The sequence below is a fragment of the Saccopteryx bilineata genome, chromosome 3 (genome assembly GCF_036850765.1).
Source record: "Saccopteryx bilineata isolate mSacBil1 chromosome 3, mSacBil1_pri_phased_curated, whole genome shotgun sequence".
Taxonomy (NCBI): Eukaryota; Metazoa; Chordata; class Mammalia; order Chiroptera; family Emballonuridae; genus Saccopteryx; species Saccopteryx bilineata.
In genome coordinates, this window is record NC_089492.1 from 240,237,381 (window position 1) to 240,259,885 (window position 22,505).

The 22,505-nt window shown below is 37.7% G+C and overlaps 1 protein-coding gene and 1 non-coding gene across 3 annotated transcripts in view; both read left to right on the forward strand.

Annotated features, from left to right (window-relative positions):
- The window catches only part of TM2D1 (TM2 domain containing 1), a 40,624-nt gene that overhangs the window by 13,790 nt on the left and 4,329 nt on the right, over window positions 1-22,505 (forward strand). For both annotated transcript variants that reach the window (XR_010730446.1, XM_066269042.1), the window contains exons 4-6: window positions 61-152; window positions 11,361-11,434; window positions 22,323-22,451. Coding sequence is in view for 1 of the 2 variants with exons in the window: in XM_066269042.1 (XP_066125139.1) it covers window positions 61-152; window positions 11,361-11,434; window positions 22,323-22,433 (277 nt within the window). In the remaining variant the exon portion in view is untranslated. The remainder of the gene's footprint in view (window positions 1-60; window positions 153-11,360; window positions 11,435-22,322; window positions 22,452-22,505) is intronic.
- LOC136332684 (U6 spliceosomal RNA) lies at window positions 7,123-7,226 on the forward strand. Its single transcript, XR_010730849.1, has one exon. It is a non-coding gene; the product is annotated as a U6 spliceosomal RNA (small nuclear RNA).

Below are 22,505 nucleotides of genomic sequence, written 5' to 3' on the forward strand. Positions count from 1 at the left end.
TCTAACATGTTACATGTTGGAAATATATGAAGGTGACACTCAGGTTCTAATTTTGTGCAGAAATGGCTATTCATATAAAGTGGCTGTTGCACTGTCACTTTTTCTTGGATGGTTGGGAGCAGATCGATTTTACCTTGGATACCCTGCTTTGGGTGAGTATGTTTTATTAAAAAAAGTCTATGAAACTTGTTGTAGGTAAATGTACCTATTTTTATAGACTAAATCTCTGCATACTATTAATAGTTACAAGTTCTATGTGCCTGGATTGTAATCGTTCATGTTCTTCTGTGAGTATAGAGCTAGCAATTAGCTCTATACTTCAGCTTGGATAAGAAATACAGTACTGACTTTTCCTGTGTTTTCATCTTTATGAGAACACATACTCAAGATAGTCACTTAGAAAGGTGGACCTGAGCTGTCATTGCTATTGCTGTGCACACAGTCGGTGCTCAATAAATATTTTATGAATAAATGCATATCTCTCCCTGTCTCTCCAAAATATCATATATTTTCTTCTACTTGAACCTCTTTCAGTGTTGGCTTGGAAATAGAGACTACTTCTTTCAGAAGAAGTTGGCGTCCGAGCTACAGCAGCCAGCATAAGTTGGTTTGGAGCTTGACTTCTTTTTTTTTAATTCAGTGAGAGGAGGGGAGGCAGAAACAGACTCCCACATGCACCCCAATGGGGACCTACCTGGCAAGCCCACCCTAGGGGGTGATCTCTGCCCAAAACAGAGCTCTTCTTAGGGCCTGGGGCAGAGGCCTTGGAGCCATCCTCAGCGCCTGGAGCCAACTCCCTCCAATTGAGTCATAGCTGCTTGAGGGGAAGAAGAGAGAGAGAGAGAGAAAGAGAAAGAGAGAGAAGCGAGAGGGGGAGGGGTGAAGAAGCAGATGGGTGCTTCTCTAGTGTGCCCTGATCGGGGACTTCCACACACCAGGCTGATGCTCTACCAGGCCAGGGCATTTCTCTTTCTCTTTTTTTCTCTTTCTCTCTCTCTTTCTTTCTACAGGGACAGACAGAAAGGGAGAAATAAGAAGCATCAACTCATAGTTGTGGCACCTTAGTTGGTCATTGATTGCTTTCTCACATGGGCCTTGACCAGGGGGCTCCAGTTGAGCCAGTGACCCCTTGCGTAAGCCAGCAGCCTTGGGCTTAAGCCAGAGACCATGGGGTTATGTCTATGATTCCACACTTAAGCCAGCTACCCTGCACTCAAGCTGGTTAGCCCGTGCTCAGATAAGCCCACCCTCAAGCTGGCAAACACGGGTTTTCAAACCTGGATCCTCAGCGTCCCAGGCCAACACTGTGCCACCACCTGGTCAGTTTGAGCTTGACTTCTATTACCCTTAGCATCACTTCCCATACCTTCCTCCTAATTGTAATCCTTCCATTTACCATTGCTACTAAAGCTTATGAAAACTATTTACATTTGACGATAGTTTTTGTTTTAGCAGTACTTTTACATGCTGGCCCTTACTTAAGCCCTACAACTGTCTAGGTTTATTATCCTCTATAAATCATCTTTAACAGGTAGGGAAATTTTTGCCAGAGAAGTTAAGGGATTTATTGACTCTAGAGGTCTTGCTTTATTCTGTGACATGTTTGCTGTTATCATGCTTGTTTTATAGATAGGGAAATTGTTATGAGATTAAGAGATTTACCCAAGGGCACTAAGTTAGTGACCTGAATTTGAACCCCAGTTTTCTGGCTCAAGAGATTATGCTTTATTTACTGTAGTACTCTGCTTCTATATTAGCCCTTCCCTGAGCAAATGTAAAGTTTCTGAAAGCTCTACTTTCCAGCTAGCAGAGCTAATCTTATTCTTTCCATGTTGCTACCCACCAGAGATCAAAGAGGAATATTCACTGTGGGGTTGGTGGAAAGTATGTTTCTTACAGCCTTACTTTGTGCTTAGTATTATAAAGTCATAAAAAGAAGTCAAAGTTTAAAATACTACATACTTGAATTTATTCAGTTAACAAACATTCAACATTCTCTTATCTATTAAGTAACTAAGTACTCTGGAAATAATTATGATCATAGTTTATACTGGTTAAAAAGAAAATAAATATAAACTAAATATGTTGGTAGGCCAATTTATGATATAGCACTGTTACAGAACCGTAACAGTGCTATGAGAGCACAGAAAGAGGACTGGTTTTGTCATCCTTGAAGTGTGAGGGAGGACTTCTTAGATGAGGTGACACATGAACTATGATTTGAAGGATAGACAGATTACAGAGATTTAGGGTACTCCAGGGAGTAGCATGTCAGAGGCCATAGGGCATGAAGGAGCATGTGTACATGTTGAAAGTGGGTACCTTCGCCTATGTTATAGAAAGAACTATGGCAGGAGGTGAAAAGTGACTGCAGATCATAAAAGGCTTTGAGCTGGTAGGGAGTTTAGACTTTACCCTCTAATATCAGAAGCCTTAAAAGTTTTTAAATAGAGGAGTATCATGGTTAGATTTCTATTTCAGGAAGATAATACTGGAGGAATTGTTGGAAATGGCTTAGACAGAGAGAGACTGGTGGCAGAGCAAGCCAAAAGAGATGGATGCGGTAGTCCTGGTGGAGTGATAGTGTAACTACACATTCATGCCTTTTCTGACCATACTTTTTTATCACATAGTGGAAAACTATATGATACGCACAGAAGTCCTCCAAGTTGCGAGAATAAAATTAATTTACTCTTTAGATGATGGATAGATAGAAGGACATGTGGTCAGATGGAGAAACTCCGTTCATAATGAGAAAGTAAAATGACATGGTGATGAAAGATGTTAGAATACAGTCAAAGCCTTTTGCCTTAGTCCTTGTATTTTCTTTTATGTTCTCTCTTTCTTTCTTTTGATTGATTGATTTTAGAGGGAGAGAGGGAAGCATTTGTTTGTTGTTCCACTTAGTTGTGCATTAATTGGTCATTTTCCATATGTACCCTTACTGGGGATTGAACCCTCAACCTTGATATTTCTGGATGACACACTAACGAACTGTGCTAACCGGCCAGGGCCTCTTTTATGTTCACTTGAACAGAACAGGATCATATACCAGTATATATATATATTTGAAACATTTCTAACTTTAAAAAAGTTTATAAAAAGGTTAGAAGGGAAGGAGAAAACACTATTTTAGTGTAGTAGAAAACTACTGTGATCTTAGTGATTTTGAATAGTAAATATATTTTAAATATTTGGCTTAATGAGTGAGTTTTTAACTTCTTGTGATGTGTGTCCAATGAGCTGTCATGTCCTATAACGAATGATTTTGACTTACTGCAGCACATAATATGTTGATATGTACATTGTGAAAATTTTCCCTGCACAACCAAACTCTAGGTATAAAGTTCTACATACAATTCTGTGTAGCAGCTTTGTTAGTGAATGTTAGTTTCCTACCAGGAGTAGCCTTTCCTTGACCACTGCTACTCTAATGATGTATTATTAGCTCCAGTCAAAGAGAACCTTTCAGTATGAGTCAGAGACTCTATAAACTTGCAAATATAATTTTTAATGTTTAACTTTATGCCTCAGTGTAAAGGGTTTTTTTCCCCTTTAAATCTTTAAATAACTTACTTTATTATCACAATCTTTGGATGTTTATTAATTCAACAAACATTTTGACTATTGGCTTAGGATACAACTTTCTCAAGATTAAATCTGTCTTACAGCTCCTGAATTTTTGTTGCTGTTGTCTATATTGCATTATTTTTATTCTATTGGGTTTGTGACTTTAAAAATCCCTTTCCTATTTTTTAGTGGGATTTTGGAGTGAGAGTTGCTAAATGGGCATGTCAAATTCAATATCTTTTGCGGAAATCCTCATTTCTTTAAGCATTCAAATATTTTTATCTGTATTTTACTTGCATTTAAGCTCTCTTAATGTTAAGGATTTTGATACATTTTATCAACTATCATGTCAAATTGCAATGTCTGTAAATTTTAAAAATTTAAATGTTTTTAGTTAAATTTTCATTTTTTTTTATTTTTTAAAGATTTTATTTAGTGATTTTAGAAAGAAGAGAGAAAGGGGGGGAGGAGTGGGAAGCATCAACTCGTAGTAGTTGCTTCTTGTGCGTGCCTTGACTGGGTGAGCCGGGTTTTTGAGCCAGCAAACTTAAGCTTTATCCACTGCACTACCACAGATCAAGCAAAAATTTTAATTTTTATTATGAATCCAAGGTTAAAGAATTTTGGTATTTTCAATTTAAATGAATACTTCCATTAAAAAAATCTTAACTGGATAAAATAATGTTGACTGGTATATAATTCTATTTAATTATAATATTACTTAATTTTTATGGTTATGTAATAGTTATATTTATAGATAGCTTTTAAAAATACTTTTTTGGTGCCATTTATAATCATTGGAGTTATATAAGAACAGAATAAATATACATTGTGCAGGTATGAAACTTGCTTTAGTAAATTAATTTAGTGCTGAATATGATAGTTCACTGTATAATTTTACTTCAGTATTAAACAAGGGAAATTTATTGGGAGGTGAGATTGAGTAGAATTTGATAAGATCTAAAAAATTCCTTTAAGAAAAATTTTGTTTCTAGCTATTGCAGATTTCTTTTTAGCTCACAGTAATGACATTATGTTTTTTGTTTTGTTTTGTTTTAGCAAGAAAGACAGAGAGGGACAGATAAGGACAGACAGACAAGAAGGGAGAGAGATGAGAAGCATCAAGTCTTCATTGAGGCACCTTAGTTGTTCATTGACTGCTTTCTCATATTTATCTTGACAGGGGGCGGGGGGAGACAGCCGAGCCAGTGACCCCTTGCTCAAGCCAGTGACCTTGGGTTCAACCTAGCGACCTTTGGGCTCAAGCCAGTGACCATGGGGTTATGTCTGTGATCCCATGCACAAGCTGGTGAGACCCCACGTGCAAGCTGGTGAGCTTGCGCTCAAGCTGGCAACCTCAGGGTTTCAAACATGGGTCCTCAGCATCCTGGGACCAAGTCCCATCCAGTGTCAACTCCCATCTACTGCGCCACTGCCTGGTCAGGCATGACTGTTTTAAATAATAAAAATTTGGCTGAGTAAATTTGGAGATCTTGTTTCTTTTTAACAATGTATGGCTTTATTTCTTTATAAAAACATTTTTTAAAAAGATTTTTAATTGCAGTTTACGTTCAATATTGTATTAGTTTCAGGTATACAGCATAGCAGTTAGACAGTCATATACTTTACAAAGTGTTCCCCTCAAATATTTCCATTACCCACCTGACATCATACATGGTTATTACAGTATCATTGACTATATTTTCTATGCTATAATTTACATCCTCACCTTTATTTTTTTTCGTCGATTTATTTCTCAATAGACCACTGCTGCTTTAGCTAGAAGCCTTTTTTTATTTTTTACAACAAAGCCTTATTTTTCTAATATTGTTTTTGTACCTTTAACTGTGACATCTGTGACTTTTTTTAATATTCAAGAACTAGCATATTTTGTTTTGCCTATCTCTAGTATTAAAAGATTATGGATTCTCTAAGATAAAAGCTCTTTTAGAGTAGTTAATAGGAGAGATGCTCTTTTCATAATGATATTTGTTTTAAAATATAAATGTTTTCTTATTATGAAAATAACAAAGTTATATTTTTAAAGCCTATATCTTAAAAATCTTTGGTTATATTATTTCTCTTTTTATCTTTAAGTTTGAAGTTACCAGTTTGGACTGGTATGTAATATACACATATCTATCATAGGACAAATAAGGAGATTTGTAGGCTAAACTTAAGATTCAAAAGCTTTCCTTTATTGGTACAGACACTAAAAGAATAATGATAACCAAATCATTATACAACACTTGTGGTTTGGCAGCAGCGGCTTCAATATGAAGTAATCTGTTCTCTAAAACAGTTACGCAGAAAGAAGAGTATATTCCAAGACTCAACCTGTAATAAAACAAAAATACCAGAAAAAAATTTAAATACCCAAAAGTAATTTTTTAAAGTTTTATATCCAAATAAATCCTTTTAATGAATTTTTCTTAAAATGTAAAGTTTAAGTTACTAATAAAGTACACTCAAAACATGAGCTTTATTAATGTCACCTGGTAACATTTATGAAAAAATATATAGTAGTAATGGTTCAGGATAAAAACGGATTCTTCTTATTAGAAACACTTTTATTTTGCATTTTAAAGCAATTTCTTTAAAATCTAAAGCTGATACTTCTTTCCAGAATAAGAAGTTAGTAGCCCTGGTCAGATAGGTTGTTTGGTCAATGTTCTTGTCTCTCTTTCTCTCTCTGCCTTCCTCTCTCTCTCAAATCAGTGAAATAAACATTTTTCGAAAGTTAGTAAATAAGAATTATACAGAGAAAACTATTTTGGGGGGAATAAAAAATAAGTCAGTCTACTCTTGGTGGTTCACAAATATCCCATCTTTTAAAACCTGATATTGATGCTTAAAATAAATGAGATCAATAAGAGTAATGTTTTGTATTTTTTTTAATAATTTTTTTATTTTAATTTTTTTATATATATTTTTTTATTTATTCATTTTAGAGAGGAGAGGGGGGGAGAGAGAGAGAGAGAGAGAGAGAGGAGAGAGAGACAGGGGGGAGGAGCTGGAAGCATCAACTCCCATATGTGCCTTGACCAGGCAAACCCAGGGTTTTGAACCGGCGACCTCAGCATTTCCATGTATTGGTTTTAATAAATACTGTTTAGCCTGATCAGGCGGTGGCACAGTGGATAGAGGGTTGGCCTGGGACGTTGAGGATCCAGGTCCAAAACCCCAAGGTTGTTGGCTTGAGTACGGGCTCACCAGCTTGAGCTTGGGCTTACCTGTTGAATGTGGGGTCACCGGCTTAAGTGTGGGATCATAGACATGACCCCATGGTTGCTGGCTTGAGCCTAAAGGTTGCTGGAAGCCCAAGATCGCTGGCTTGAGCAAGGGGTCACTGGCTCAGCTGTCGCCCCCAATCAAGGTACACATGAGAAAGCAATAATGACCAACTAAGGTGTTGTTACTGTGAGTTGATGCTTCTCATCTTTCTCTGTTCCTGTCTGTGTATTCCTTTCTCTCTCTCTCTCTCTCTCTCTCTCTCTCTCTCTCTTTCTCTCTCACTTAAAAATAAAACAACAACAACAAGAAAAACAAGTAGTGTTTGCTTCGGCAGCACATATACTAAAATTGGAACGATACGGAGATTAGCATGGCCCCTGCGCAAGGATGACACGCAAATTCGTGAAGCGTTCCATATTAAAAAAAAAAAAAGCCTGACCTGTGGTGGCGCAGTGGATAAAGCATCGACCTGGAAATGCTGAGGTCGCTGGTTCGAAACCCTGGGCTTGCCTGGTCAAGGTACATATGGGAGTTGATGCTTCCGGCTCCTCCCCCCCTTCTCTCTCTCCTCTCTCTCGGTCTCTCTCTCCTCTCTAAAAATGAATAAATAAAAAAAAAATTAAAAAAAATTAAAAAAAAAAAAGTATTTTTGCTGTTTAGAATGTATGCTTTTTGTGAGAACATATTGATATAGTTTGTTTCTTCAGTAGTCATACTGCCTAGGCATAGGAATGACACAGCCCTGATTACGAGTTGCTCACAGAAAGCACAGGGAAGACAGACAGATACATGATAAAACATACCGTGAGATGTGTGCTGTGCTGCAGCTTAAAGTGCTTGGGGTCCCAAGGAATGGCATTACATTCATCTGGTGGTGTTAGAGAAGACTCTGTAGAAGTTTTAGAGCATTTTTAAGGGTTAGCTAGCTGATTGGAAATGGTGGGGGGAGGCAAGAACAGTGCAGCACACATAAATGCAGAGACTGATGAAGATAGAAGAGCAGGGCACATTGAGAGAACTTTGGATATAACATGGGCAGAAGTAATTTGCAAGAGATGAGTCTAGGTTAGATGATGCTACTATAAAGAATGTGGATTCAGCCTGACCACGCGGTGGCACAGTGGATAGAGTGTCAGACTGGGACGCGGAGAACCCAGGTTTGAAACCCCGAGGTTGCCGACTTGAGAGTAGGCTCATCCAGCTTGAGCCCAAGGTCGCTGGCTTGAGCAAGGGGTCACTCAGTCTGCTGTAGCCCCTCAGTCAAGGCACATATGAGAAAGCGATCAATGAACAACAACTAAGGTACCACAACGAAGAATTGATGCTTCTCATCTCTCTCCCTTTCTGTCTCTGTCTGTTCCTCTCTCTTTCTGTCTGTCACAAAAAATAAATAAATAAATAAATAATGTGGATTTATGTTGTCTAAATTTTTTGATTATAATAACAATTGTAGTAGAAATAGTTGTAGCACAAGTAACAGCTGGGCCAACATCTATACCACATTTTCCATGTGCCATATAATATTTTAACTTTTTAGTTTGTCTCATTATCTTTTTAAATCCTTAGTGCCCTTTCTATCTAATATTTATGAAGTATTTTTATATAGGAAAGCTAAAAAAAATTTAAGATAGCATTATTAGCAACTTCATTAGTTAAGCATTCTTTATCTTAAATTTATAGAAATAGATAGACCATTGTTAAGATTGCACATTTGGAGTGTGACAGGATATAAATCAATGTAATGATTCTAAACTTTTAAGTTTTTCTTTTTAACAGTCAACTAAGTTCTTTAAATTTTTTAAACAGCTTTATTGAGGTATAAATGTTATACAGTAAAGCGCACATTTAAAATGTAGTTTGATAAGTTAGACATACATATACACCTATGAAACAATCACTATAATCAAAATAATGACCATATCTGTCACACCCAGAAGTTTCTTCATGCCTGTGTGTAACCCCCTGCCCCCAACCGTCCTTATCCTGCTCCTTCCCAAGCAAGCACGCATCTGCTTGCCGTCACCACAGATTGGTTTGCGGGTTCCTTAAATGTTTTTTTTTAATTTTTATTTATTTATTCATTCATTTTTTAGAGAAGAGAGACAAATTAGATAGATAGATAGATAGATAGATAGATAGAGAAGGGGGGAGGAACAGGAAGCATCAATTCCCATATGTGCCTTGACCAGGCAAGCCCAGGGCTTTGAACCAGTGACCTCAGCATTCCAGGTTGATGCTTGATCCACTGTGCCACCACAGGCCAGGCCTTTAAAAAAATTTTTTTTTTTAGTTTATAAATTTTTTAGAGAAGAGAGACAGAGAGATAGGTGTGTTTCTTAAATGTTTAAAGATCATCTTGGATCTGTTCTGTAGTTTCTCTAAATCTGTTCTCCAGGAGTAGGTAAAATTTACCAAAGTTCCTAACATACCTGTCATTCCCTTATCTAATATTTTATCTAAATAGGAACCTCATATTCATTTTGAAGCACTCTGAAGAAGGGGCTCAGCAATAGAATATTTAAATTGTAATGAACTCATTATCTGTCTCTATCTAGTGTTACCACATTACTTTGCCAACAGATATTCTTCCATATCATTGCTTTAAATGGTTGCATAGTGTTTTTTCTTATTGTTAGATGTACCCTAATTTTATGGGGCAGTTCCTCCCTATTAAACATTTAGATTGTTTCTGGGTTTTTTTTAATAGTCAATAACAAATATTTATCAAACTTTTACTGTCTGTTGGGTACTGTTCAAGGAAACAACTTGCATAAGACAGATAGGCTCCCCTGCCTTTAGGAATTTACCTGGCAGTGGAAGATCGAATGAATGAGCAAACCAGTGAGTGAGGCCGTTAGAGATTTTTAATCAGTACCATAAGGAAAACAAATAGGGGAGATGTGATAGAGTGCTTGGGTTGGGGGCCGGGGAGTGGTATTCCGCTGTAGACTTGTAGGTTAGGGACATTTCTTTAAAGAAGTAGCCTGAGAAATGAGAAGTTACAGGAAAATATCTGTTGGAAAAGGGTTTGAATGAAAAGGGCAAAGGCTCTGTCTGACATGGTTATATTTTCTGCATAGGGTAGCAGTTAAGTAAAGACAAACGTTTTTTGGCTCATTCTTAATATTCTTTTTATAAACAAATTGAAGGAAGAGAGACTGATATTTTCAAATTTATGAATGCTATGTGAAGAGATACATTTCAGAAATAGGAGTGAGTGAATAGATATAATATACTGAGTGAATAAGTTCCTTAGGCAACAACAAAATGCACCTAATAAAAAATAATTAAAGGAGTTGTTATATAAGATGATGGATAAAATGTTAGAAGTCTTTAGGGTACAGAAAAGCTGAGAAAATTTATTCATTCATTCAATAGGTATTGAGCATTACCATGTGCCAGACAATGTCACAGGTACTAAAGGCACAGAGTAAATAAAACAGATAAAGGACACTTCCCTAATGTGGCATCCATGTGACAGTAATCAAATATAAAATATTAGGTAGATAATAAGTATTTTGAAAAAAACTAAAGGAATAATTTAATATAATTTAATAATTTTTAAATTATTTCCGACGTGTACAGTATTATCGTAGTACTTACAACACTACTCTGCTATATGTGTAATACTAAGAAGGAGAAAATCATCTAATGAACCTACATATTTCAGTCTTACTTGTTTTTTCCAAACTGTGCAGGAGGTGATTTTAGCTGGCATCTATACGTAGTGGATACTTAGAGCTACCCTTTCACACAGAATCTTGTTTCATACATACATACCATTTTTATGTTTCAAATGGGATAATCTGGAAAGCAATTCAGGTTTAAATACAAAGAGATTACTCATCCCACCTCCTCCCAATCTGCCTCTTCTGATTTTATCATCACATTTTTGTGTTACAGCTTGTATATGCTCTATTACCGTCTGTTTTAGTACCTTAGCTCTAAGGTTGGGAACAAGGAAAGAGGTGTATATAGAGTGTAGAGAATTGTTATTTTAACTATAGAAGTAATAAACTGAGATGCTTAGGAAAAAACTATAGGATAAATTCAAAATAATTGGGTACTAATAAAAATTTTCAATTTAACTATAATATCAGTGTCTTTTTCCTGATAATTTTTACTGTGCCCTGTCATTTGTATTTGGACTGTCTACTATAAATGCATATTAAAATTTAGATTATATAATGTTAAGTCTAAATAAATTAATAAAGATTTTAGAACTAAAAGATGTTCTCTAATTCTCATGTACTGAGATTTAAAGATTTCTTTATGCCTTTTAAGAAACTTTGCAAGATTATATTGTTTTTCTTTCAGTTTCTAATATTTATTTGTTAAGTGAGTTAAGTTTTATTGTGGCTTTTCTATATAGAGGAAACTTTAAAAACTTTTCTCATATTTTCAGGTGAAGATTTGATTTTTTAAAGTGTTAATTTTATATATTTAACATAAAGAGTTTGTGGTATATATAATGGTTTATTGGGAAATGGAAAAGTTTGTTAATAGTATATTTATAGGATTTTCTAGGTGGTAAATGATTTTACCTTCTTTTCTAGGTTTGTTAAAGTTTTGCACTGTAGGGTTTTGCGGAATTGGGAGCCTAATTGATTTCATTCTTATTTCAATGCAGGTAAGTTAGTTTTCATCTAGAAGACAAACTACTTTTACATTCAAATTTGAGTTCTGTGATCTGGTATATTAAATATATATATTAGGAAGCAGTTAAGAATGTTTTTTCAGTTTTTCTTCAGATGCTAGATTCAGGGGATCTTGGCCATGTTTCCAAGTAGCATTTTTCAACCTGTGCTCTACCAATAAGTAGTCCTAAAAAATATAATAACAATAAAAAAAAAGGATTCATGATTAAATATGATTTGTAAATGTGAGTTCAACTGAGTTGAAGAGATTCCTTTACTGGATAACTTCTCAGAATCTTTATAGTTTGTATTATGAATTTCTAAGGAGGATTGAGGTTATTTCTCAGACATATTTCTTTTCCTGATAGTTACAGCCACATGGTTAATTACAATAATAGGATATTGATGGGAATTTGATATTTACATATGAACATATGGAGACAGAAACAAGATTTTCTTTTGCACTGGATAGGCACTCAACATTAGTATTAGTTGCAAATTATAGAAACTGAAGTCCAGCTTGCTTAAGCCAAAAAGAAAGAAGGAATGTCTGGGGTTTTCTGTAGATAATTGAAGAGTAGGGCTGGTCTCGGGCAAGACCAAATCGATATAATCAAATGATGTATCAGGCTCTCCTGATATTTATCTCTTCTCTGTGTTTGCCTCGTTTTCTGCTTCTGCAATGGTGTGGAAGCAGGCATAGTTTGTGAAATGCTGTCCTTAGGATTTCCAAGTGCCACCAGATGTTTTCTATTAAATTAGGCTGAACTGGTTGTGGTTAACTCATGAGGATTCTTAAATTAGAGAAGATGAATTTATCATAACAAATGTCACAAAACCATTTCAGTAACCATTTATGGAGCACCTAACGTTTTCAGCAAGTGTGTCAGGATGTATTTTGATCATCGGCAGTGTTGCTCTTCTTTCTCAAATGGTATTCACTTCTCAATTCACTGTGCTTGATGCTATCCTTATGCTTTAAAAGAAAGTCAAAATCTAGTAGATTTTTGGTAGCATACTGTGAGGAGGAGGCAGCATATGGACCAATAAGATACCAGAATTAAACAAGGAAAATATTTGGTCTTAAAGATGGGATTCTCCTGTCTTTATTCATAAACATATGTTTAACCAGAATCCTGCCATCTCTGTGGGACAGGCAAGCAGGCATGAAGGGGCTAAGGTACTTGTGCACATATACTTTGAAATGGGTTTCTCACTTTAAATGAGGATCCAAGGGATTTAATGCATTATTGGGATTCTTTAAGGTCCACAATTCAATATCTCTGAAGCTCAACCATTTAGTTAATATTTTCACACTAGGCTCTGGCTGGGTTCTCAGTGGATAGAGCATTGGCCTGGCACACTGAAGTTGTGGGTTCGATCCCTGGTCAGGGCACATACGAGAAGGAACCAATGAATACCCAACTAAATGAAACAACTAAGTAGAACAAGTTGGTGCTTCTTTCTCGCTCTCTCCCTCTCTCTCCACCTGCCTCTTTCTCTCTCTCTCTCTCTCTCTCAAATCAGTGGAAAAATTGAAAAAAAATTTTTTTTTCACACTAGGTTCTTTCTTTGGAGATATCATTACTTTATAGCTTTATATTTATAGAACTTATTTGATTCAGCCACTGCTTTCTGGTACATGTATGCCTAAACTTTTCAGAACAAATATATACTTCTTTCCTTGAAGGTCTGGAATTGAGACTATTACATTAAGAAATTATTGAGGTACATACAGAATGTTTGAATTTCTGTAATAAATATCCTTAAATAAGACATATACTGCCTGACCAGGTGGTGGCGCAGTGGATAGAGCATTGGCCTGGGATGTGGAGGACCCAGGTTCAAAAACAGCTTGAGCGCAGGCTCACCAGCTTGACCACGGTGTTGCCGGCTTGAGTGTGGGATCATAGACATGACCTCATGGTCACTCGCTTGAGCCCAAGGTCACTGGCTTGAGCAAGGGGTTACTCGCTCTGCTGTAGCCTCTTACACCCACCCCCATCAAGGCACATATGAGAAAGCAATCTCTGAACAACTAAGTTGCCCCAGTGAAGACTTGATGCTTCTCATCTTTCTTCCTTCCTGTCTGTCTGTCCCTATCTATTCCTCTCTCTGTCTCTATCACAAAAAAAGGAAAAAACCATATATTTAACATGTGATGTTGATGACATTAGAAAAAATTTTCAGCAAATCAAATAAGTTGATATTATAAACTATGTCACAAATACATTTTTTCCAATTTCTAATGGACTTTCTACATTTTTTTCCATAATCTTTTTGTTTATTCTTCTTTCATTCTTCATTCTCTCCATCCCTGATTTTTTTTTTTTTGCCATTAAATATTATTCCCCAGTGAATAGCAGTGTTATTCTATTGGGCTGTGATCCCGGAAACATATTGTGCATGAATTCAGGACCTATAAAATCATACTTTGCTTCACAGTATTTATAACAAAAAGTCAGGAAAATCCTTTTTTAAAAAATAGCTCCAGTAATTTTATCTTTGAACCAAAACAACATAAATTATAACGCACATATTGCTGAAGTAAGCTTTACATCTTGCTATATATACTGAAAATACTTCCGTTAGTTTATTTGTTAATAAACTTTTGAAGTTTTTCTTTGTTTTTTGTTCTTAAAAATATTCAAGTAGCACTATGTAAATGAATGGCATGAAAAAACACATAGAATTCTGTTCTTTTGTGCATTCAACACCAACAAAAATACCTTGCCTAAAGCTGGATTGAGCGTCGGACTGGGACTCAGAGGACCCGGGTTCGAAACCCCGAAGTTGCTGGCTTGAGCATGGGATCATAGACATAGCCTCATGGTTGCTGGCTTGAGCCCAAGGTCACTGGCTTGAGCCCAAGGTTGCTGACTTGAGCAAGGGGTCAGTCACTCTGCTGTAGCCCCCTGTTTAAGGCACATATGAGAAAGCAGTCAGTGAACGTCTGAGGTGCCGCAATGAAGAACTGATGCTTCTCATCTCTCTCCCTTCCTGTCTGTGTGTCCCAATCTGTCTCTCTCTGTCAAAAGAAAAAAAAAAATCTAAGTCAGTGGTGCATGTGTAGCATACACTTTCATTTATAGGTAACAATTGTGTATAACTACTATATACATCAGGCAATTCTGACAACTTTAAAACACTATTTCTTTTTTTTTTTTAATTTTATTTTTTTAATGGGGTGACATCAATAAATCAGGATACATATATTCAAAGATAACAAGTCCAGGTTATCTTGTCGTTCAATTATGTTGCATACCCATCACCCAAAGTCAGATTGTCCTCTGTCACCTTCTATCTTGTTTTCTTTGTGCCCCTCCCCCTCCCCCTTTCCCTCTCCCATTCCCCCCTCCCCCCCGTAACCACCACACTCTTATCAATGTCTCTTAGTTTCACTTTTATGTCCCACCTACGTATGGAATAATGCAGTTCCTGGTTTTTTCTGATTTACTTATTTCGCTTCGTATCATGTTATCAAGATCCCACCATTTTGTTGTAAATGTTCCGATGTCATCATTTCTTATGGCTGAGTAGTATTCCATAGTAAAACACTATTTCTTTTGTGCTTGGATATTTTTCTATGCATCATGAAGGATAGATTAGATAATTTAAAAAATTTTTTATTATAAAAAATAGAATATCTTGATTCCACTTAAACCTCTTTTCTCACTCACAAAATGTGGACATTTTAAATTACACCCCAACCACTGACATGCACTCTGTCAAACAAAAAGAAAAGAAAGTTTCTTCCGTTAAGTGGAAATAAGACAGCTACAAATCAGAAAGATGAAGGTGGTTAGTTTTTTGGGTTTTTAAAAATATTTTATTTATTCATTTGAGGCCCTGGCCGGTTTGCTCAGTGGTAGAGCGTCGGCCTGGCGTGCAGAAGTCCCGGGTTCGATTCCCGGCCAGGGAACACAGGAGAAGCGCCCATCTGCTTCTCCACCCCTCCCCCTCTCCTTCCTCTCTGTCTCTCTCTTCCCCTCCCGCAGCCAAGGCTCCATTGGAGCAAAGATGACCCGGGCGCTGGGGATGGCTCCTTGGCCTCTGCCCCAGGTGCTGGAGTGGCTCTGGTCTCAACAGAGCGACGCCCCTCGCATCGCCCCCTGGTGGGCGTGCCGGGTGGATCCCGGTCGGGCGCATGCGGGAGTCTGTCTGACTGTCTCTCCCCGTTTCCAGCTTCAGAAAAATACGAAAAATAAATAAATAAATAAAATATTTTATTTATTCATTTGAGAGAGAGAGAAGGGAGGCAGGAGCAGGAAGCATCAACTCCCATATATGCCTTGCCCAGGCAAGCCCAGGGTTTCGAACCGGTGATCTCAGCATTTCAGGTCCACACTTTATCCACTGCACCACCACAGGTCAGGCAGCAGATGGTTAGTTTTAATGTAGAAATTAGTTAGAAGGAAGTATGTTCAGTTCTTTGTGAAATTTTAAAAAATTCTATACATTATGAAAGAAATTACTCTCATTTTCATTCATATTAACATTACAGAGTAGATTTTCTTAAAGGACTAATAACTATAAGCAGAAATTCAGGAAAGCTGCATAATCTCCAAGACATTGATGAATTTTATCAAAATACTTTATCAAATTTATAAAATATTTAATTAGTTTGGCATTTAATATAAGTAATTCACTTTAACATTGGATTATATATTGCTTTTGTATTCTTAACTTTACACATCAAGTTTGACTTTTCACAGATCAGTTTCTTGAGGAGGAAAAAAAGACTGATTAATCCTATATAGCACTAATAGTATGCTGAACATAGAGTATGCCCTCAAAAACTTTTGGTGATTTGAACTAAATGCAGTATATACCTTGTGAAAATGTGGCTTTGTGTCAATTACAGAGAAGATGAGAAGCTAAAAATTGCAGTTTTTAAAGGTAACTGCTTTTCTTTATTACCTTAAAGATCTAAATTTTATAGGGCCACTTGAGAGGTAGATAATGAATACAAATAAAAGTTGGTATGATAAGATGTAAATATTAGGTTTTATGCCATTAATGAAAATGAGTTTAGTGAGCACAGTTTGGTATAATTATTTGAGGTCTTGCCCTAAAGGAATTTACAATCTAATATTCCAAGAATGGTCTGGTGATAAGATTTCACTTATTAATAGAAATAAAATATTTTCTTGGGCACTGCAGATTTGAAATAAAAAAGTTACCTTGATTTTGTCTTGTTTAAATACTTTTTACTAAAAAACCGGTGGACATTTTATATATTGCAAGTCTTTCCAATAACTCTGTGGATTATTTATTTAACCCGTGTGATTTATTGGAGAAATAAACCAGAAAACTGAGGAGACTGACAGTTTGTGTCATGTGATTTTAATTAGGTAGATTTCACTTAGTTCACTTAACCCGTGGGCAGATTTTAGTGAATTAAAGGAATGTTCATAAAACAAAGAGTATCTTACACTGGCTCTGAGACGAATCCCAAAGCTGTGTTTTCCTCAGGAGATATAATGGTGACTATTACTCATTTCTTGAGGAATGATGTTTATGTTGGTTATTAAGGATTGCTAACCAGTACTGATATCAAATGAAGTCCGGGGTTTTAAATGCCTAATTTCTCTCACTGTTTAGGAATCTTATGCCTAATTAAAATGTGGCAAATCAAATGTTTTTTTTTATTATTATTATTTTTATTTTATTTTATTTATTTATTTTAGAAAGGAGAGAGAGAGGGAGAGAGAGAGAAGGGGGGGAGGAGCAGGAAGCATCAACTCCTGTATGTGCCTTGACCAGGCAAGCCCATGGTTTCGAACTGGCGACCTCAGCATTTCCAGGTCGACGCTTTATCCACTGTGCCACCACAGGTCAGGCAAATCAAATGGTTTTAATGGCCTTATATTAACCGCCATAGGAGTCGGCTCTGGACACAAAAATGTAATCTGACTTATAAGAAATTATAAATTTACTTTGAGGGAATTGGGATGGAAACAGGTTGACTCATTATCCTCTGATTGCAGGCAGCTGAGTCATTTTGTTTTTCTCACCAGGTTAGTAGGTCTTCAGGAGATGATTTGATTTTGCCAGTGTTAATATCTGCATTCATAAGTGGACTAGATAGAAAAGGGCTACATTTGTCTTTTCACTCATTAATTAATTATAACACTTTAAATTTATAAGACATTTGTGTTACCTAAACAGTATGACTTCAATGACAATAGAAAGCCGTTTAAATGGAGTGTCATATCTCTTGCTATGGTTTAAGAGTTAAAGGTACATACTGGTAACCACATTTTTTTCTTTTCTTTTTTTTCTGAAGCTAGAAACAGGGAGAGACAGTCAGATTCCTGCATGCGCCCGACCGGGATCCACCTGGCACGCCCACCAGGGGGCGATGCTCTGCCCACCAGGGGGCGATGCTCTGCCCCTCCGGGGCATCGCTCTGCCGTGACCAGAGCCACTCTATCGCCTGGGGCAGAGGCCAAGGAGCCATCCCCAGCGCCCGGGCCATCTTTGCTCCAATGGAGCCTCGGTGCGGGAGGGGAAGAGAGAGACAGAGAGGAAGGAGAGGGGGAGGGGTGGAGAAGCAGATGGGCGCTTCTCCTGTGTGCCCTGTCTGGGAATCGAACCCGGGACTTCTGCACGCCAGGCCGACGCTCTACCACTGAGCCAACCAGCCAGGGCCCACATTTTTTTCTTTAATAATTGATTTTTATTAGGATGCTACTTAAAAATAAATTCTCCACTAATAAAATCAAAGGTTTATAAATTACAAATAAAACTATAAGCATGAATAAATTAAGTTCTTTTTACATGATAAAATAGATGTATAAAACTTTACATTTTTAAGTATACAGTTCACTGGCATTAATCACATTGAGAATGTTATACAACTGTTGCTACTATCTATTTCCAAAACTTTTTCATCACCCCCAACAGAAACTCTATGCCCATTAAGCAAAAACTCCCCACTCTTCTCTCCTAGTTCCTGGTAATCTCCATTCTGCCTTTTTTTTTTTTTTTTTTACAGAGTCAGACAGGAATGGAGAGATGAGAAGCATCAATCATTAGTTTTTCATTGCGCGTTGCAACACTTTAATTGTTCATTGATTGCTTTCTTATATGTGCCTTGACCGTGGGCCTTCAGCAGACCAAGTAACCCCTTGCTCGAGCCAGCGACCTTGGGTCCAAGCTGGTGAGCCTTGCTCAAACCAGATGAGCCCACGCTCAAGCTGACGACCTCAGGGTCTCGAACCTGGGCCTTTCGCATCCCAGTCTGATGCTCTATCCACTGCACCACCACCTGGTCAGGCGACAATCTTTAATAAAAAAAATAACATTAAAAATATAAAACATTCTCATATATTACAATTCATTCATTTTCTACCACTCCTGTTCATGGTTGAGGGTGGCTGGAGCCAATCACAGCTGTCCTCCAGGACAACACCAAATTTTTATTGGATAATGCATAACGTACATGGGTCGTTGTATGGCTCTCGCGGAATTACATTTTAAAATATGTGGTGTTCATGGCTCTCTCTGCCAAAAAGGTTCCCGACCCCTGCCTTAAATAAATAATTTAATCTTTACAAAAGTAAGTCAAAGTGCATTACAATACCCAGCATGGTACCTAGCACAAAAGTGCTTTGTGTCATTTGATTATAAACATTTATAATTTACTAGAATAAGCTCCCTGTTGGCAAAGCTTGTATACTATATATTATTATGTATGTAATACTTAGCACAGTGTCTGGAATATTATAGGAATTAAGTGTTTGTTAAAGGGTTTTTTAAACCAAATTCATTTTTAAAACGAAGAATTCTCTGCAGCAGTCTTCATCAAACTCTGGTTATATAACCTATAAAAGAATTTTTTAAAAATTCCTACCCTCTCTATATTTGTAAGTTGACATTTAAATTTTCTATCATAAATTTAAATAAAGGGATATAATTCCTAGTTTGCAAATATTGACATATTAAAAACTGTTACATGAACTTAAAAATGTATCAGACAGAATATAAACCATAGAATTTTAAATACCATTCTCTTAAAAAAGACATAATTGAACCCTTCACTAACCATTATAAATTTTACATAATTTCTTTTCCGTCTTGAATTTTTATTTTTCCATTCTCCCACAGAATTTTACCCTAATGTAATATATTTTTGTGGTTTAAAATTTCTATTAATCATCTGACTCATTAAAATTAAAAGACTTCAAATTTTCTGTGATCTGGACTGTGTTTAGATTGTAATCATTAATGATAATGCAGTTGATCAAAACTACATAAACAAGTTACAAATTTTAGAACTTTTTTTTTTTTTTTTTTTTTTCTTTTTTTTTCATTTTTCTGAAGCTGGAAACAGGGAGAGACAGTCAGACAGACTCCCGCATGCGCCCGACCGGGATCCACCCGGCACGCCCACCAGGGGCGATGCTCTGCCCATCCTGGGCGTCGCCATGTTGCGACCAGAGCCACTCTAGCGCCTGGGGCAGAGGCCACAGAGCCATCCCCAGCGCCCGGGCCATCTTTGCTCCAATGGAGCCTTGGCTGCGGGAGGGGAAGAGAGAGACAGAGAGGAAAGCGCGGCGGAGGGGTGGAGAAGCAAATGGGCGCTTCTCCTGTGTGCCCTGGCCGGGAATCGAACCCGGGTCCTCCGCACGCTAGGCCGACGCTCTACCGCTGAGCCAACCGGCCAGGGCTTAGAACTTTTTTTTAAAGAGCGCTTTTTTATTTAAAAAATTTTTTTCCAACGTGAAAGTCCTACTTTTACTTTTCCTTTTCATTGAATTTATTGGAGTGATACTGGTTAACAAAACTATTCAGATCGCAGGTGCACAGTTCCACACCACATCATCTGTACACTGCATTGTGTTTGCCATCACAAGTCAAGTCTCTGCCCATCACCGTACCTCCTGTACTCCCGCCACCTCTCCACCCCCGGCAATCACCAGCATTGCTGTCCGTGTCCATGATTGCATCGTCTGAACAAGATATTGCAGAGCATATTTTTGACCTTTTGATTAAAAGAGATCTCCCCAAGTTCCATATTTTGCATTACCTCTTTATTTCGCGCCTCAGAAGTTTTTATTTTGTTTTATTTTTTAAGGTTTATTTATTGATTCCAGAGGAGGATAGAAAGGCAAGGGGAGGAGCAGAAAGCATCAACTTGTAGCTGTTTCTCGTATGTGCCTTGACTGGGCGAGCCCAGGGTTTCAAACCAGCTACTTCAGCATTCTGGGTCAATGCTTAATCCACTGCACCACCACAGGTCAGGCTGGTACCTCAGATTTTTACTGTTGTTAAGTTGGAGAAAGACTACAGTGAAAAGAAACTAGGAAGGGGGACCAGCATAATGCTTCCACCATAGCATGGTATTGGGGAGCAGTTTTACAGAGAGTACATACAGGAATTAAGAATCTCAAATTTTTTTTTTTTTTTTGTATTTTTTTTTTTTTTTTGTATTTTTCTGAAGCTGGAAATGGGGAGGCAGTCAGACAGACTTCTGCATGCGCCCAACCGGGATCCACCCAGCACACCCACCAGGGGGCGATGCTTTGCCCATCCGGGCGTCGCTCTGTTGCGACCAGAGCCACTCTAGCTTCTGAGGCAGAGGCCATGGAGCCATCCTCAGTGCCTGGGCCATCTTTGCTCCAATGGAGCCTTGGCTGCGGGAGGGGAAGAGAGAGACAGAGAGGAAGGAGAGGGAGAGGGGTGGAGAAGCAGATGGGTGCTTCTCCTGTGTGCCCCGGCTGGGAATCGAACCCGGGACTTCCGCACACCAGGCCAACGCTCTACCACTGAGTCAAAATTGATTCCCTTGGAACAATCTGGGCTCACATACACCTTGGTAAATCTTTGTGTACCCTTATGATTACAGTTTGAAGATTGCTGCTTTAAAGGATAAGTTGTAGAAATTATGTTAATTGTATTGTTAAAAATGTGGTTAAGGGAACAAGAGGAGTGTGTGTGTGTGTATGTGTGTTTTGAGTGAGACAGGGAGAGAGATGAGGAGCATCCACTTGTAGTTACTTCACTTTAGCTGTTCACTGATAGCTTCTCATAAGTGTCTTCACTGGGGTCTCAAGCCAAGCCACTGATCCCTTGCTCAAGCCAGCTATCTTGGGCTTCAAACCAGTGACCTGGGGATCATGATGGTGATCCTGCGCTTGAGCCGGTGACCCTACACTCAAAGCTGGCAAGCCTGTGCTCAAGCCAATGACCTTGAGATTTTGAACCTGAGACCTCAGTTTCCCAGGTCCACCCACTGCACCAGCACTCACTGGTCGGGCAGGAACAAGATGATTGTAATGAGGTTGTTTGGTTTTGTTTTGTCTTGTCTTGTCTTGCCCCTTTTCCATTCCATGTTGTTCTGGTAGGACTATCAGTCACACTGTCTTACCTTCCACAGGGAGCCTGGCCTGGCTAATCATGTTAATCCTATTCCCTTGGATATAGTAATTTGTCCAGCAATAGGCATAAGTATAGTACCAAGCAGATAAATTGGAGTCCTTCCCTGGATTGGATTTGTTTATAACACTGAGGAAGAAAGTTTTTCTTTCTTTCTATTGGGATCTGCTGAGTGTGAAGAGTGCGTCTGGAGCTGTTGGCAGCCGACTGGGAGTGCCTGTGTGCAGAGTGAAGGCAAGCAGAGCTGAGCAGAGAGGCGGGGAGGCCTGCCTGGGGTCCTCTGGGGCGTGGAATTTCAGTCCTGCAGCTCATTTGATCCCTGTGAACTTGCCCAGTATCTTTTTTAGCTACATGAGTCACTCAGTTACTTTTTTTTTTGCTTGAGTTAATTTGAATTGTCTTATCAGTGCTACTGAAATAATTTTATTAAAACAAAAATAAACTCAAAGCATTTTTACTTTTTGTAAAATGAATAATTTTGAAGTTTTTCTCTTCCAGGTTGTTGGACCTTCTGATGGAAGCAGCTACATTATAGATTATTATGGAACCAGACTTACAAGACTGAGTATTACTAATGAGACATTTAGAAAAACACAGTTATATCCATAAATATTTTAAAACGATACAGTAAGTGATATGTATATATAATATTAATTACAGTATATTATCTGTATAAAATGA